This window comes from Eriocheir sinensis, chromosome 28 (assembly GCF_024679095.1).
Source record: "Eriocheir sinensis breed Jianghai 21 chromosome 28, ASM2467909v1, whole genome shotgun sequence".
Lineage (NCBI taxonomy): Eukaryota > Metazoa > Arthropoda > Malacostraca > Decapoda > Varunidae > Eriocheir > Eriocheir sinensis.
Window position 1 is genome coordinate 11,139,138 of NC_066536.1, and position 17,373 is coordinate 11,156,510.

The window sequence follows — 17,373 nt, forward strand, 5'->3', positions numbered from 1 at the left end:
CCCAAGAAAAATAAATCGGGAGGAGAATAGTAATAAATTGGAACGTTTTTTGGCCTTCCTGACGAGACTGTTGTCCTGCCAGTCCTAACACACGCCTTAGAACTTGGGACCTCACAAAAAGTTTAGAGAGAGAAGCTAAGGAGCGCACAAAGAGAATAGATAAAATGCAGGGTAAAATATGGAGAGACAGGACGCTAGAGGCAATGATTAGAGAACAGGGAAAGGTCGATCAGGAATAAAAATAAATCTACTTGGGTGGACCATATCATGCGTTTAATTGATAAGAAAGAAAAAGTAGAGTAACCTAAATATAAATACTGTAAGTGCTTGTCAGGGCAGATGGAGAACCAGGCGGAGAAATTATAGTAGAGAATTGTTCGTAGCAGGAGGGAGTACACGAGCACGAACGAGAATTTGAAAAAGTTGGGAAAAGTTTTCGTCCTGCAGGTAACTAACTATGGCTGATGATGATGATGATGATGATACTACCACCTCCTCCTCCTCCTCTTCCTCCTCCTCTTCCTTCCTGGCGGGCATGTGTTTACGAGCTTCATAACGTCGTCTCCTTTCATACTATTTTTTTTTCTCCGACTCTTCCTCAATTTCGTTCCCCAGATGTACTCTCTCTCTCTCTCTCTCTCTCTCTCTCTCTCTCTCTCTCTCTCTCTCTCTCTCTCTCTCTCTCTCTCTCTCTCTCTCTCTCTCTCTCTCTCTCTCTCTCTCTCTCTCTCTCTCTCTCTCTCTCTCTCTCTCTCTCTCTCTCTCTCTCTCTCTCTCTCTCTCTCTCTCATCCCGTTATTTTTTGCAGATTTTTCCTTCTATTCTTCTTCATCTCGTCTCCGTGACCTTCATTTCCTCATTCCTCATCGTTTCTTATCTCCACCTAATGTATTAGTTGTATTAGTAATGTGTTAGCTTTCATATCTATTCCTAAAGCGAACCATCTACGTTCATACATACTCCGCTTTTAGATAAACCAAACTTTTACTTTTCTATTTATTTATTTAATTTTCGTGTCTCTGCGGGTATTGCATTTATATATTATCTTAGTGTCTCCCTCAGATAGTTCAAGCGTCACTCGTTCAGAAAGTTTTGCGTTTGTGATTAATTTGACGTTTCTCCTTTGTTTTTTTAAGATTTCTTTTTCTCATTTTAATAACACAGTCGTCCAATCCTAGTTCATCTATCACTATTTTTTGTGGTACTTTTCTGATCATAATTTTTGTCAGTTTTTCCTTCCCTTTTCCAAGCCGGTGATATTGACCACCACCACAATAAAACCCACTCCCGCCGACCACAGCACCATTACAACCATCCGCGCCACCCCTACCACTACCACGACCATTACCATCACTACCACACCGCCCTCTCTTACCATCGCAGTCACCACCACCACCATCGCTACCACCACCAGCAATATCAATACTACGACTACTAAGACCTCGAACATCATCATACCATCATCATCATCATCACCATCCATTACAAGCTCACTGCAGGATAAACGCCTTTCCAAACGCTACCCTAGTCTGCCTCTTTGATGTTAAAGTGTACTCCATCCTGCTCTAATTAATCTCCCCTTCTGGTTCTCTGGCTAGCTACCCTGACTTCACTTGCAATTTCTGGACTGCTACACGGTTACTTGGTTGTCTATGTATAATCTATGTGTTATATGTGTTCTCTGTGTGTTATTAGTGTTCTCTATGTGTTATATGTGTTATCTATGTGTTATATGTGTTATCTATGTGTTATATGTGTTATCTATGTGTTATATGTGTTATCTGTGTGTTATAGGTGTTATCTGTGTTTTATATGTGTTCTCTGTGTGTTATGTGTGTTATATGTGTTCTCTGAGTTATGAGTTATCTATGTGTTGTCTATGCATGTTATTACATACCCAAATCCATTTACTGTTCTCATTATTACAGTATCATCAACTTTTATCTGTTTCCCAATACAAAATAACAACAAATCAGCAACTCTATAATTAAAACAGCACTGTATTTTACACCCACCTCGACCATCACCACCAAAAAAATCACCACTAAACCGGATGGAACGACAACCAGCCACCCACTCTCTAATATTACCTGCGGCCCCTCTCCTCCACGCGGGAAAGAGGAGGAAATTCAGGTAATGTCTCCGTAATTAACTTTGCTAACATGTCACCATAAAAGAAAATTTCCCTAAGCGAATTAAAGGGCTTATGAGGAGCCAGGAAGAGTTAAGGAGAGAATAGAGGAGGAGGAGAAGGAGGAGGAGGAGGATGGAGAGGAGGAGGAGACTAAAGGAAGTTCTTGAGAGATATCAACAAATTAAGTGATATCAGGAAACTTTAAAGTGAGTTAATGGAGAGAGAGAGAGAGAGAGAGAGAGAGAGAGAGAGAGAGAGAGAGAGAGAGAGAGAGAGAGAGAGAGTATAATGGAGGGAAGTAACAATTCGTGCCTCTCGTCCTTTACTCTCTCACACACTCATTTACACTGTCCCTCATTCCATTAGTCGCGTCCCGGCAACCTTTCATCCTGTTCCCTCATCCAAGCCCCTTACGCCTCCCTTGTCATATCTCAGGGCTTTCACTGCACCATTATCTCATCTCATATACCCCTTCACCTCTCTCGACCTTCACTCCATTGAGCCTTTTATTTACTTTCCCGCAAACCTTTCCTTGGTTATAGGTAAAGGATATACCAAATATGCCCGATTTACTAACTAACAGGGAGCATACACCAGGAGACGCGTCGCTTCACTCGCTGACCACAGACGATCAACCCGCGCAAGCCTCCACACAGCTGCCCTTCACATTCTAAGCTCCTCCAAGGATCGATCGACTTGCCCAGCTATTAGTTACATGGGCGTCCCCTTGGTCTCCTCCACTCACGGTTGTCTCGCACAGAAGCAACCCTATAAGCAGGATCGATGTCCGGGAAGCGTTCCACGTGCCCATATAGCCGGAGTTGGCGTTCATTGAATAAGCTGGTAAAAGCCCTCGATTCAGCTTTACGAAGTACTCGCTGGTTCGAAATGAGGATATTCACGCTATTAGCAAAAAGCAGGACAAGATATTGCCTCAGATGTGTTTTGATACGAGCCCTTGAAAGAGTGCAAGTCGTAGGGAAAAAAAATAGTAGAAGAAAACCTGCTGTTCTTTCCCTCTCGTGTCATTCATTCCCTTTTCATTGATAGCCTTCACTCCTCATTACTCCATCCCACTCACGCACTCCATCGCGTGGTAAACCATAAACGAGTGTCGCGAGGCACTAACTGCACGGGTCTGTCACTACACACACAGACCAAAACTGAGTGACACTGATCCATTAAAGTCTCTCGTGCCCCTCGTACATTTATCCTCCCGAAACCCAAGCATCATAACTGTTCACCATTCATGACCTGACCTTCCCATTGAAACTGACCGTGGCAGTGACCCCGCACGTGCATGGCCGAGACTCAGGAGCGTGGGGTCAAAAAGACTGGACTTGGTTCAGATTTGCAATTTTTTTGTATTAATCTCGCTAAACTCGATCATAACAACCAACCTTGACTTTGTTGTCTATCCTGTAAATCATGTTCTTTCTTCCACCTCTCAACCTTCTTTCGTCCCCCGACCTCCTCTTTCCTTGCTGGCCAAATCATCACTTTTTTTCTCCTTCCCTTCACCTTTTTACGTTTCTCCCTTAAATTCTCATCTCCACCTGTTTCCTATCAAATTGGCACTGGTTTCTACTTCCCTCCTCCTCTTTACCTTACTTCCTTCCTCCTTTCTCTCCACTCGTGCCTCATCAACTTGGCACCATCCTCCTCCTCGCCTCCTTCCCTCCCTCGCGCGGGGAAATAAACAACCCTCAAGCTCGGCTCCTTCCGTCCGCTCACACCTGAATGACGGCACCAAAAACTTGGAGAAAAACGTTTCCGGAAACAAACATGAATCTTCCGTTTGTTTACGCCAAACGGAGCTCGGGAGGTCCATAGCTGGCCGCCTGCCGCTACTTCTGCTGCTGCTGCTGCTGCCGCCGGTGTTTACACCAGGTGTTGCATTAAGGAGCGGCTAGATGGGGTGTGTGATGTTGAGTGCTGTAGCTGCTGCTGTATATGACAGCCGGTGCAGCAGTGGGAGACTCAGGGGTGAGAGGGTGCATAGTGCTGTTGCTGCTGCCGCTTAGATGGCCGGGGCATCGGGAGAGGGAGGAACTTATAGGCCCGCCGCTGCTGCTGCAGTTTATGACGGGCGGAGCATCGCAAGGGGAAGAACGTAGTATTAGCCCACCGCTTCCCGAATGTTATTACTGCTGCATCTACTGCTGCTGTCGCTGCCACTACCGCTGTTGGTGCTGTCGTTGCTGGTGTTGCTGATGCCGCTGCTGGTGCTGGTGCTGGCGCCAGGTGTTGACGCCTGCCCCGTGTTTATTTACCATGACCCGCTCTGTGCCGCGTGTCTGGAGGCTGCAGAGTTGCGCCGCTGAACTGTTTCTTGATGTCAGTTCCCTTCCCTGTCTCGTCTTGGGTAACTTCGTGATCAGGAGTGCAAACTTCTCGCCGTGTTCGTGTTCGAGTCTCTTGTTCGGGCGGTAGTGGGTTTCCTCGGAGCAACGTTCTGACGATGTTTGAGATTACATAAAGGACGCAATTCTCTTATTGCCACACATTCCTGTCGTCGTGACGTCCTTCTGTGTCTTGCAATATCTTGTCGAGTTACTGCGGAAAGGGTTTCTCGCAAAAATCCTCCTATAAAGTACGTTAGCCTTGCAATAGTATCGTAGGCAGGTACAAATGATAGAAAATGTATACAAAGGAAACAGCTATCTCGAAAGAAGTGCGAGAAGATTTGGCGCTTCTTTTTTAGAGAAAACCAAGAGTAAATTCCGGCAACAGATACACTCATCAACTCGCCCAGACGTAGATCATAAACAACTGCACGAAAACCAACCATAACACTCCGTCACCCTCGGCCTCCGCGAGGCGCTGCTCCGGACACACACAGACGTGCAGACCTGCGTGACCCCGTCCCTCAGCCCGTCGACGAATAGTCCTCGCTGTCCCCTTACACACAGCCCCTTTGTGGCCTTTCCTGTCCCCCTGGCTCCCTTCCCTTCCGCCGCGCTGCCCATGTCTCACCCCGGAGATAACTCTGCAAGGTACAGAGTGGGTCAACAGCTGCGCCTGGCAAGAAGTTAGTGAGACTCATTGCCGAGCGTGAGGCCCTGCCCGTCTTGCCTACACTCTAGCTCGTCCTGTGATGGCTGCTTTCATCCCTCAAGGGGTCTTTCTTACACGTTCAGTAGCAGCCAAACACATAGCCATACTGGAGGAAGGAACGGGCAATGACTTGTCTATTCCTTTGTAACCCTTGCGGCACCATGCGTTGAAAACGCACAGCAACGATAGAGGAAGGGAATCGTGAGGACTGGCTCATCCCCTTGTCTGTCCCTTACAGCCATGCCTTCTCTCTTAAACCTTTCACATCCACCTTGTGGATACTTTTAACCTATTCCTTCTACTCCATGAATATCTCTAGAAGTAAACAAAAAAAACAAAGACTCTAGCAGAAAATACGGCAGATTTCAAGGTGTGGTGCCATACATTACTGCGTGTAATCGACTAAAAGGAATACTCGAACCCTTGTCTCCTCGAGGGGAGGAACATTCACTACTCTTGTCTTGGTCATTCCAGGATGGTGAGGTACTTAGGATTCCTTGGAGGGTTTGATTGTCGAGAGGGCGAGAAATACGTCCCTTCTTTTCTTAATTCTTTTATTTATTCCACCCTTAGTCTATGAGAAGCCTAGCTGCTTCCACCACCACCACCCCACCTGAGGAAACACACTGATTGTTACCTGTGTCTTACCGACGCCACGCAACAAAAGAATAACGCCTTTTCGCTCTACTTTTTTCCAGAATTTCTTTCACATCCTGATGTCTTTACGGTCGATACCTCTCCCCACAACACCTGCGAGAGACTCCTGTTACCTGGGTCTCTCGTTTCCGTCTAGATTAAGGTTACGGGTAGGGGAGAGGATGAGACAGGTCAGGGCAAACAGGCTGCGAACAAAAGCTGAGGAGAAAGAAAGGGAGGAGTGGAGATGCGCTGAGAGGATAGTGTAGTGGTGAAGGGAGGAGGAGAGGAGATGGAAAGAAATGGAGGTGCGGAGTAATAGACAGAACAGGTGACGACTGCTCTCAGAAGGACAGACAGGTGATAAGTAAGGTGTGAAACAAGAGGAACGTGGCAATGAAGGTGCAGTAATGTAATGAATAGAAGCTTTACCGGAAGATGAGGAAGGAGGACGCACAGAAGGGAATATATTTTAGATGTATGGGGAAGAAAACAAATGAGAAGAAAGGTGACTGAATGGTAAAGAAAGAGATGAGAAGGAATATAGAAGAAAGAACGTAGATAGCTATGAAGGCAGGTGACAAAGAGAGAGAGAGAGAGAGAGAGAGAGAGAGAGAGAGAGAGAGAGAGAGAGAGAGAGAGAGAGAGAGAGAGAGAGAGAGAGAGAGAGAGAGAGAGAGAGAGAGAGAGAGAGAGAGAGAGAGAAACAAAGATAAAAAAAAAAACTAACAACGTTATAGCTGAAATAAAGGAGAGAATGAAGACATTTATGGACATCGAAGAGAGAGAACGATAAGGGAGTGTGTAAAAATCAAGTGTATATATTATGTGAGAACTGAATCAATTAGAAGAGAGGATGATGAGTGAAGGAAGAAAGGAACAGCGGGGAAAGTAAAACGTAGATCAGTGCGCTACGGGTTCTCGCCATGACACACCTGAAGGGCTACGCATGGCAGAAACAGGTGTGCATGGAAGGCCCCCGCATGGACACACCTGTACCGCCAAGCAGGACAAGAAACCAAGGATTGAAATGAAGGCCGGGGCTCTTTGGCTGCCGCGCCGTACCTTCCTGCAGTGTTTACTAATAGTCATGACGTGTTTATGAAGTCACTGCGTATTAAAATGTCAAAGGTAAAGGAAGTAAAGTTAGGGACATAGGAATTATCTAACCGGAAGAAGAGAGAAAGGAAGAAGAAAGGAAGGAAACTGATAAGGAAAAGAAAGATACAAGATAAAAAGCAAAGAAGAAACTAGACATCGGACACTCTAACGAGTGCAAAACAACCCGCTGGCAACACCCTGTGGTTGGTATACTCAAAGTGTGAAAATATGAAATTAAGTCTTGGGCGAGGTCCTGCCCTGTTTCATCTCTCAAAACTCATGCCGGTTTTATTTTTGACCTCGGTGACTTTGATCTTTGACCTTTGACATTAAAAATCGAACTTGTCCTGTGTGGGGCCATTAGTAGTCCACCTATTAAGTTTCAACATCCTAGCTGTAATGGTTCAAAAGTTATCGCGTTACAGACAAAAAAAAAACAATTTACACAACTGAAAACAATACCTTCCGCAAAATTATTTTGCGGCCGGTAATTACAGAATACAAAGAGATTAAAAAAAAAATAAAGAAAACTGGAGCAAAATAAAGGACAGACCATGTCCAGCAACCCCCTAACCTCCCTCCAGCAAAAGCTGCGCAGAGGATTTATTTAATTAGGACACTTCCTGAGCAAAGGGTTCGCTGACTCTACTTTCTACGGAGCTGCATGAGTGGAACTTTGTCTAAGCCATTTTGGAGGACTAGATATACAAGATCGCTAAAGATATAGTTATCACAGGACGAGGAGGACAAACAAACAAAGGAGGAGGTGAAGGAGGAGAAGGATGAAGAAGAATAAGAAGAGCTACAAGAAAATGAGTCATCACCAGTTTACTTACTTGGCCATAAAGGATGAGTACTGTGTAAGGAGGAGGAGGAGGACGAAGAGGTGGACGAGGACTAGGACAAGGGGAAGGAGGAGGAGGAGGAGGAGGAGGAGGAGAACGAGGACGAGGACAAAGGCTAGGATGACGAGAACATTTATTGTACTTATTGTACATACGCACATGAATGCAACAAAGTAAAAGTGAATGCATTTTATAAGAATCTGATTTCTTTCGTATAAGCAACTGCAGGAAAGTTATTACAATGGCAGGAAACTGTGACGTAACCCAGTCGACGGATGCGCTACATCACCAAGCTTGAATTACGTAACCTTTAGATTTAGAAAGAAGGAAGAAAAGAAATAACCAAGACAAAGAAAAACAAAAGATAAAACATATAAGAACTGATAGCATACAAAAAACGAGACGAAAATAATGAAGGAAATTAGAACAGAATAAAAAATAGACAATGTCCAGCCCCCGGCCCCTAAAGAATAAGCTGTCAGAGGAAAAAGAGCCGAGAGGAAAGGGAAAAAATAAGGAAACATATTTCTCAGCATTATAGCGCAACAGGAGAGGTGCTGGGGCGGGGATGGCATGCGGAAGGAAGCCCAACCACCCCTGCCTCCTGGACTCATCCCGCCATAGACCGTCTTTGAGGCCCCTCTGTCTGCGATCCTTGTAGTGTGTGGATTAAGGATGAAAAGGGAGAGAAAGAAAATGGGAAAGATCAGGAGGAAGGGAATGGGGGACGGGGAAAGGAGAGACAGACAGACAGACAAACAGACAGACAGAGAAATAACGAGCTGAACACAATATGGGAAAAGACGAAGGAGAGAGAATGGGGGACGGGGAAAGGAGACAGATAGACAGACAAACAGACAGAGAAATAACGGGCTGAACACAATATGGGAAAGGACGAAGGAGAGAGAATGGGGGAAGGGTAAAGGAAGGACAAACAGAGACAGAGAGAAACAACAAGCTAAACAGTCTATGGTAGTCTCTCTTCATCTTTCTTTCGTTACTCGCCTTTATTTCCTCGCCGTCCTTTCCTTCCTCTTATCTTTCGTTCCTTGATACGCCCTCCTCTGCATGTCTTATTTCACACCACAGCTACTTCCTCTTTTTACCTCTCGCATCTATCCCTTCCTCCCTGCTCCTTCACCTGCTCCTGCTTCTTCTCCTTTTCCTCCTCCTCCTTTTTCATCCATCTCCAGCACCGATCCTTCACTCAGTCATCCGGCTCCCAAGCAACGAAATTCACCTTCTTTATCCTTCTTCTCCCACGCAAACTTCAACTAATCTTCTTTTACCTCTTCCTCCTGCTCCTCCTCCTCCTCCTCCTCCTCCTTTGGGCGCCAAGCAGAGTAAATTCCCCGATACTTTCCGCGGTTCTTTGGCCGGCGCACCATTAGCCTCTCCTGGGAAAGTGGCTCTAATTGTGGACCCTGAGTGATGGAGTGACGGGAGGGTTTTCCTTTCTTCCTTTATTCATGATCTCCTTCTTTCCTTCATTCATTTATTTACTGATTCACCCGTTCGTTCGTTCATTCGTTCAGTCAGTCGGTCAGGTCATTGCTCCGTTTCCGATTGCCTTCTATCCTTTTTTTTTCTGTTTCTCCCTTGATTCATTTTTTTTTCTTTTTTTCTTCGTTTTTTGCTTCCTTCTTTCCTTCCTCCGTTGTCTCGTTGGGCCATTTCATCAACTCCTTCTTTCATTTTTGTTTCATGCTCCTTTTCTTTCATCTCTCTTTTTTTTCTTCTTTACTTTGTATCCATATTTTCGTACATTTTGCCAACTTTCTTAATTTCGTTTTTATTTCATGTTCTTTTTCACCTCTAGTTCTTCAGTAGTTTTAAAATGTGGGAAAACTTGATTCTCAGGTTGTCACTTTTTTTCTTCTTCAGCTCATCAACAAACATTTTCTGCAATATTACCCCTTTCATTTTTTTTTCTATTAACGTACCCTTTCCCTCTCTTTATCGTTCTGGCATTACAATTTACATCTCTAATACTTTCCACAATCGCACGCCCAAGCCGCCTATCTACAATATCACCGATACGTGCAAAATGGAACAGTGAATTTTTTTTACGTATAATATAAAGACCAGTGCTCTCAACCCTTTCACAGACCCATTACTGAAAAACAATCAAAACTTTACATCATTTCGCTAAGTTAAAACACCCATTCTTACCCATGATTGTCTTTTAACAGCATCACCTTTGTCTTTCCTTCCAATGCAGTAACCCACGATTTGCTCTTCAATATTGAGCTCGTCCTCGTCTTTTCGTCCAATAAAGTTGCATTTTCTTTTGACACTATGCGGATCCTCGTCTTTTCGTCCTATGTACTAACCCTCGACTTTTGACAGCATCACCTTTGTCTTTCCTTCCAATGCAGTAAGTAACCCACGATTTTCTCATCAATATTGCGCTCGTCCTCGTCTTTTCGTCCAATAAAGTTGCATTTTCTTTTGACACTATGCGGATCCTCGTCTTTTCGTCCTATGTACTAACCCTCAACTCTTAACAGCATCACCTTTGTCTTTCCTTCCAATGCAGTAAGTAACCCACGATTTTCTCTTTAATATTGCGCTCGTCTTTTCGTGCAGTGCAATTATATATTATTTTGACACTATGCGGATCCTCGTTTTTCGTCCTATTTACTAACCCTCGACTCTCTCTTTTATCATGACACTCATCCTCCTCTTTTCGTCCAGTACACAATATCTCATCGAGTGACATCACGTGCACCTGGTAAACCGGTACTAATGCCCTACACGTGAACCGGAGCGACGAGTGAACGGCGTGTAAACTTTGAAGCGAATGAAAACTGTCAACACTAAACGACAGGTAGAATTGCAACGCAGGTATCAAAGTGAGCAATGTGAGAGTTTTCCCGCTGAAATATATCCACCCACGTTCTCCATGTGTCGCCGCGTGCCGCTCTGAGAACCTGTGTGGAGAGGATCAAAGGGGAGGAAAAATACTGAAGATGAGTACCCTGAAAAAAGAGAGAGAGAGAGAGAGAGAGAGAGAGAGAGAGAGACGGAGGATAAAAAAGAAAACATAGGAGCAGACGCCGACCATTAGACACTGAGGAAAAACATAACGAAAGGAATGTTAGATATTACGTCACGCCTGTTGCCTCATCAAAAGCAATCTCTCTCTCTCTCTCTCTCTCTCTCTCTCTCTCTCTCTCTCTCTCTCTCTCTCTCTCTCTCTCTCTCTCTCTCTCTCTCTCTCTCTCTCTCTCTCTCTCTCTCTCTTCATAACAATAACTGCTACAAAATAAAAGTTGAAGGGGTTAGCGGCGCATGACTGAGCTCAGTAATCAAGCCACAGACAGTTTCACAACATCGTAACTAGATTGAGTAATTACCACAGACACTGCGTCCAAAAATGAGTTCCTTTCGTAATTTCTATCGTGAAGTCACTCTCTCCATTACAACGAAAAATGTGGTGGTCGAGTGTGAGGGGGTTAGTATTAGGGGTAGTAGGGGTGGTGGTGGAAGTAGTAGTAGTGATGGTGGTGGTGGTGGTGGTGGTGGTGGTAAAAGTATAAGTGGTGGTGGTGATGGCTTTGTATTATGATGCCGAAAGTGGGTGATTGTACCTACTAACATGGTAATTGTGGTGGTTAGTTTGGTGGTGGAAGTTTTGGTAATAGACGTACAATGATAGTGATTATAATTTTGAGGTTATGAAGATATATGTATTGAGGTGTAGATGGAGGTTGATGTAGAAGGGTGTATCTAGTGAAGGTGTTGATTGTTGTAGTGGTCGCGGTGGTGGTGGAAACACTAATTCTGGCAGTAGTGGTGAAATGACTACTGACAGTTATTGTATCGACTTGGAGCCATACACAGCAGCTCCATAAAACCCCTTACAACATGCGCCTCTACAGTCTTTCTTTCCCTTTGTACGCATGTTCATTTTTTATATACAAAGCTTCCCCAGCAGGCCCGTTGATGCTACTTCGTTACATTTCGCCGCGGGAAGAACGCTTAATGAGCACCAGTGAGCCTCGGGTCTGATGGCGGGAAAGAATAGAATTATGGCGAGGTTTTCCCTGCCTCGGGTACGGTAACAAAGAAGCGGCATTAGACGTGTTTTTGGCCGCCCATCACGACGCCAGTCAGGCCGACGCGTACTGGCGAGACGGACAGGCTGGCAGGGCCTCACTTGGGCAGGTATTATTAAAGCCATTAATACAAAGCTACACCTTTTACGGCAAATATTGATGATGATGATGATGATGATGATGATGACGACGATGATGGTGGTGGTGGTTGTGATGAAGATGGTGTTAACTTTGTCGTGTTTCTTGGTTATGAGGAATCTGTGGCGTTGCAGAGGGAGGCGGAGGACAGGTAGAGAGGGGAGGACACTATCGAGGTGGTAGTGATGAAACTGTGCTATTATTATGATGGAATAGGAGGTGATAATGAGTTCTGCGGACAGGTATGTGGCAGTGTTGGAGGCGGTGATGAAGGTGGTGGTAGTGTACATACAAGCAAGGAGGGCAGTTTGAAGGATATCGGATGTGTCAGGTGTCAGTCAACGAGGTGGCAGGTACTCAGTGTTGATTAGGCCTTCATTATGCCTGGCGCCTCACACCTGCCACCCGAAGTGATAGACTATCACGCATGAAACACTCTACACCCCTCGAGAACGTAACATTATGGAACTCTCTCTCTCGCTGCTCTCGCTCTTGCTCTTGCTCTAACTCTTGCTCTTGCTCTAACTTTTGCTCTTACTCTTGCTCTCGCTCTCGTTTTTGCTCTCACTCATTGCCATACCATTGACCTTAAGGATGCCCGATGCTTCTCTGATCCTGTCCACCACTCCGCCTAAACAAGTTGTCCTTTCACTCTTCCTCAAGCCTTTAGTGACATGGCATTCGATAACGGATACCTTGAGGCGTTTTGTCAAGTAAAAGAAGAAGCAATTATTAAAGAATTTATAGTTTAAGATGACTCATCCCAGTGACTCCCACCTGTTGCTGCAGAAATATTCATAAACGTGTGTACTAAGGCTTGACCGTATTATCTTAGAATGAGAAACTCCACCGCGGGACTTGCTATCACTACTCCACGGGTCTTAGCTCCCCTGACAACGCCCCTGATTGTTGATAGTCTTAACAATATTTACCCTCGCCCGAGTTTCTTCCACAAGAGCAGCGCCACCCGGGCCACAATGCTTGGTGTGTGCCGACCACTGGCGCGCCGGACCAGAAGTTATGGGAGTGTAAAAGAAGAGATAAACAAACGCCTCGTAGGTTTTCCCTTTCCCTGCTCTCTCTCTCTCTCTCTCTCTCTCTCTCTCTCTCTCTCTCTCTCTCTCTCTCTCTCTCTCTCTCTCTCTCTCTCTCTCTCTCTCTCTCTCTCTCTCTCTCTCTCTCTCTCTCTCTCTCTCTCTCTCTCTCTCTCTCTCTCTCTCTCTCTCTCTCTCTCTCTCTCTCTCTCTCTCTCTCTCTCTCTCTCTCTCTCTCTCTCTCTCTCTCTCTCTCTCTCTCTCTCTCTCTCTCTCTCTCTCTCTCTCTCTCTCTCTCTCTCTCTCTCTCTCTCTCTCTCTCTCTCTCTCTCTCTCTCTCTCTCTCTCTCTCTCGTACCCACAGCTACACCCACACTCACTAACGTACACACAAACACACATTCTTTCCTTGACGCTTCCTTTTTCAGTTCTGTACATGAAAGGTGTTTGTGTTGTATGTTTTTCTCTCTCTCTATCTCTCTTTGCTCTCCATTGCATAGACTTCAGGCGATAAACAATTCTAATTTATATCGCTGTCGTGTGACGTGACCCCAAACGCAAGAAAAATAAGAGTACGAACTATAATTTTCGTTCTCGTCATCATAGTTTCATTCCTTTTTTCTCTCTCTTTATTACGCTTGGATTACTCTACTCTCCTCTTTGAAATCCTCTGAACCAAACGCTCTTGCCTAGCCTCCCCCCTTTCATCCCTTCGCCTCCTCTTCCTCCCCTACTAAAAATGTTGGAAAGCATCAAACCATTCACACGTGTCGTATTTCACCCACAGTCTGATCTCTCCCCGTCCCCTTCTCCCTCCCTCCCTCCCTCACCCCTCTCCCATTTCCCATAAGGAATTATTTCCCCTTCTCCTCCAAACTTCCATTTTTATATCTTTCCGCCTACTCCCACATAACTCCTCCACCTATGCCACATGATTTTTACCTCCACCAAACGCACACATAAAAAAAGTCTGACCCGAGGCATGATCGAACCCAAAACATTTTCATTCCACGTTACGTTTCTCGCAAAATAATCAAACCCTGTAGTCGGACAGATAATATTTTCCCCATAAATATTCAGATACTCAACGCCATTAAATCTGTCACTTTGAGAGTGTCACCACTTTCATCACCGGTTAATCAGAGTGGTGAACGATAAAGCATTTCATGATTACTAAAAAGGAAGACATTTCAAAAACAATTTCTCTCTTTCCTTTTTTTTTTTTTTTTTGTTCTACGCGATATAAAGTGTTGCCGTTTCGTCGTGTTGCAAGCTTACGTTACTCACGATTAAAAAGAAAATACGCCATCGTGATCTTTTCTGGTGTTTCCTGCAACCTCAGACTGGTGATGAAATATTTCGCAAATATAAAAGCTTACTCCCTAACTAATAAAAGCATGTTGTATATTTTTTCACATCAAAGGAAGCAGCTCAAAGGCAAAAAAAAAAAAAAAAAAAAAAAAGCCCGCTAATCACTGCCCCTGTAAAAGTTGTTAATAAATATCTCTCACACCGCGGAATTTGTGCAATGAAACACGTTAGGTATGGAATGGTTATGAAGCAAAATATTTGTTTTCATCAGGAAAAACATGGAAATGTACATACGGTGCAAAAGACTTCACAAAGATAATTACACAATATAAGTATGGCTATAATGATATAATGAAGATGTTAGTAATACAAAACTATTTAACTACAGTATTAGTGAAGACACAGGCATTAACTTCTTCGGTTAGTAAGTTACCTACAAGCGTTTATATAATGTTAGTTCGTAATCTTATACAAAAGCTTTAAAAGATCTGCACCCACGTTACTTCTACTCGTCCCTATCGATACTCCTATGTAAGTTTACCACAACTGTACAAAAATATCAACTCGCTACATATATCTTTTTTTTTTGTTACTTTCTACTCCTTTTCCTCTAGTCTCTTACCATGATTTCTGCCTCTGGTCCTATAATATCACGATGCATCTTATATTACATCAAGGCTCATCGCACCACTGTTCTTATGTCTTCTTTCCTTCCCGTCTCCTGTTATCCGCCGCCAGCCCACCACGACTCAACGAGCATCAGACGTCCTTCTTCCCGCCGCAGCAAGACTTCTTCTGGTCAGCGGCACAAACCTTGAGGGCCGAAGTCTGCACCTCCACGTCCTCGGTTGTCACCATTTGTCTGTAGCGGGAGACGAGAAGGGATGAGTGGAGAGGACAGGAGGAGGAAGAAACGAGGGAGACAAGGAGGGGCAAGAGAGACAAGGAGGAAAGAGTGTGAAGAAACAAGACGAGAGAGAGAGAGAGAGAGAGAGAGAGAGAGAGAGAGAGAGAGAGAGAGAGAGAGAGAGACAGACATATATACAGACAGACGGACAGAGAGACAGACAGACAAACAGAAAGACAGACAGCCAGACAAAGAATGCAACTTCCCTTACAGTGCTCAGCCAAAACGCAAGAAAAATAAAGTAGATTTCCCAACCTCTTTTTTTTACTGCTCGGGCATGAAAAGAAATGGCGAGTAAGAGACAAGGAAACTGCGGACCAAGACAAACGGCGGGATAAAGAGAAAGGTCGGAAGCATAAGAAAGGGTAATGGAGACAGGAAGAAGAAGGACGAGGAGCAGGAGAAGGAAAAGTTGGAGCAAGAAGAAAAGGAGGAGGAGGAGGAGGAGGAGGAATAGGAGGACGAGGAGGACGAGGAGGAGAAGGAGGAGGAGGAGGAGGAGAAGTGAGGGAAGGTAGAAAAAAAATAAAGAAAAGGTCTGTAGAATGGTACTCAACTTTTTTGCTCTCTCTCTCTCTCTCTCTCTCTCTCTCTCTCTCTCTCTCTCTCTCTCTCTCTCTCTCTCTCTCTCTCTCTCTCTCTCTCTCTCTCTCTCTCTCTCTCTCTCTCTCTCTCTCTCTCTCTCTCTCTCTCTCTCTCTCTCTCTCTCTCTCTCTCTCACATCATTGCCATCATCATCATTTTAGTTGTATTTCTTGATGGTGGCAGCGCTTCACTTCACTGCAACCAGGAATCATTGCCGCTCAACCACTAACAACAACAACAGCTATAACAACAACAACTACTATAATACTAACATTTTCACTACCACCAATAATAGTAGTACTGCTAAAAACAACATTTACCATAATAACAATAACATCATCATCATCATCATCATCATAATAATAATAATAATAATAATAATAATAATAATAATAATAATAATAATAATAATAATATCATCAAAAAGGTTGACGTTACATTAAGTTGACGCCCAACCACTAGGAAAGTTACGTGAAACTCTTCGTTGACTTTGATGTGAGGAGATAACAACTCCTTCAAATAGGCCGCTGATGGGACGCTGAGAGGCGGAGGCAAAGAGCTGGACGGAAAGATCTCGAGAGCCGCCAACAATGCAGTGATCGGCAGCTGAGTTCCTCTTTGAAGGCCATTACCGCGGAAAATGGGACTCAATCTCCGTTTTGTATGAACGCTTTTTCGACGAGAAGTTCAGAAGAGAGGAATCGGAATCCTTCAGGCATTATGGAAATTGCTTTCTTCCGACCATCACTATTTTTGGATGAGAAGGGGAGATAGATAGATAGATAGATAGATAGATAGATAGATAGATAGATAGATAAATAGATAGATAGATAGATATATAGGTAGATAGATAGATAGATAGATAGAGATAGATAGATAGACAGATATATAGAGAGAGAGTTTCCTTCCCTCCATTCCTTTTTCTCCTTTCCTTTCCTATCCCTTCCTTTTACTAGCCTGAAAAGAATCTTGTGAGGCAGCAACGTCCCTTCCTCACACTATGCCTCCACATATCTCACGCACTGCTAACCATTGCCTTTCAAAATCTGAGCCTTAGTACTATTAACCAACCAACCACCCAACCAACTGACCAATCAATCACTCAATCAATAAGCCAACCAATCAACCACCCGACCCACCAACCATCCCGCGCACGAATCAGTCACTCAACACACACACACACACACACACACACACACACACACACACACATAGACACACACACACACACTCCAGCCGCCCCTCACCTGGCCAGCTGCACCAGGGCGTCCATCACACCTGCGCCGGTCTTGCACGAGGTCTCGATAAACACGGCGCCGCAGTCCTTCGCCAGCTTCTCCCCGTCGGCACTGCTGATGGTGCTCCTGCCCTCCGCCGCCGCTCTGACCCTCATGTCCTCCTTGTTCCCGCACAGCACCAGCGGAACACGCGTCTCGCACGTGTCCTGTGAGACGGAAGGAAAGATTTACGTGATTTGTATTTGGTCACTTGGATATGCTAACGTTAATTTTCAGGAGTTATCGCCTGAATCTCTCTCTCTCTCTCTCTCTCTCTCTCTCTCTCT

At 44.6% G+C, this 17,373-nt stretch overlaps 1 protein-coding gene across 5 annotated transcripts in view; it reads right to left on the reverse strand.

Annotated features, from left to right (window-relative positions):
• LOC127004502 (ras and EF-hand domain-containing protein-like) overlaps positions 1-17,373 on the reverse strand; it is a 145,661-nt gene that overhangs the window by 83,303 nt on the left and 44,985 nt on the right. For 4 of the 5 annotated variants that reach the window (XM_050872282.1, XM_050872281.1, XM_050872284.1 and 1 more), the window contains exons 16-17: positions 17,057-17,253; positions 14,551-15,179 (exon numbers count right to left, since the gene is read on the reverse strand). In XM_050872282.1, the coding sequence (XP_050728239.1) occupies positions 15,077-15,179; positions 17,057-17,253 (300 nt within the window). In that variant the 3' untranslated portion in view covers positions 14,551-15,076. Of the gene's footprint in view, positions 1-14,550; positions 15,180-17,056; positions 17,254-17,373 lie in introns of those variants that run through there. The other variant, XM_050872283.1, reaches the window with a different exon arrangement.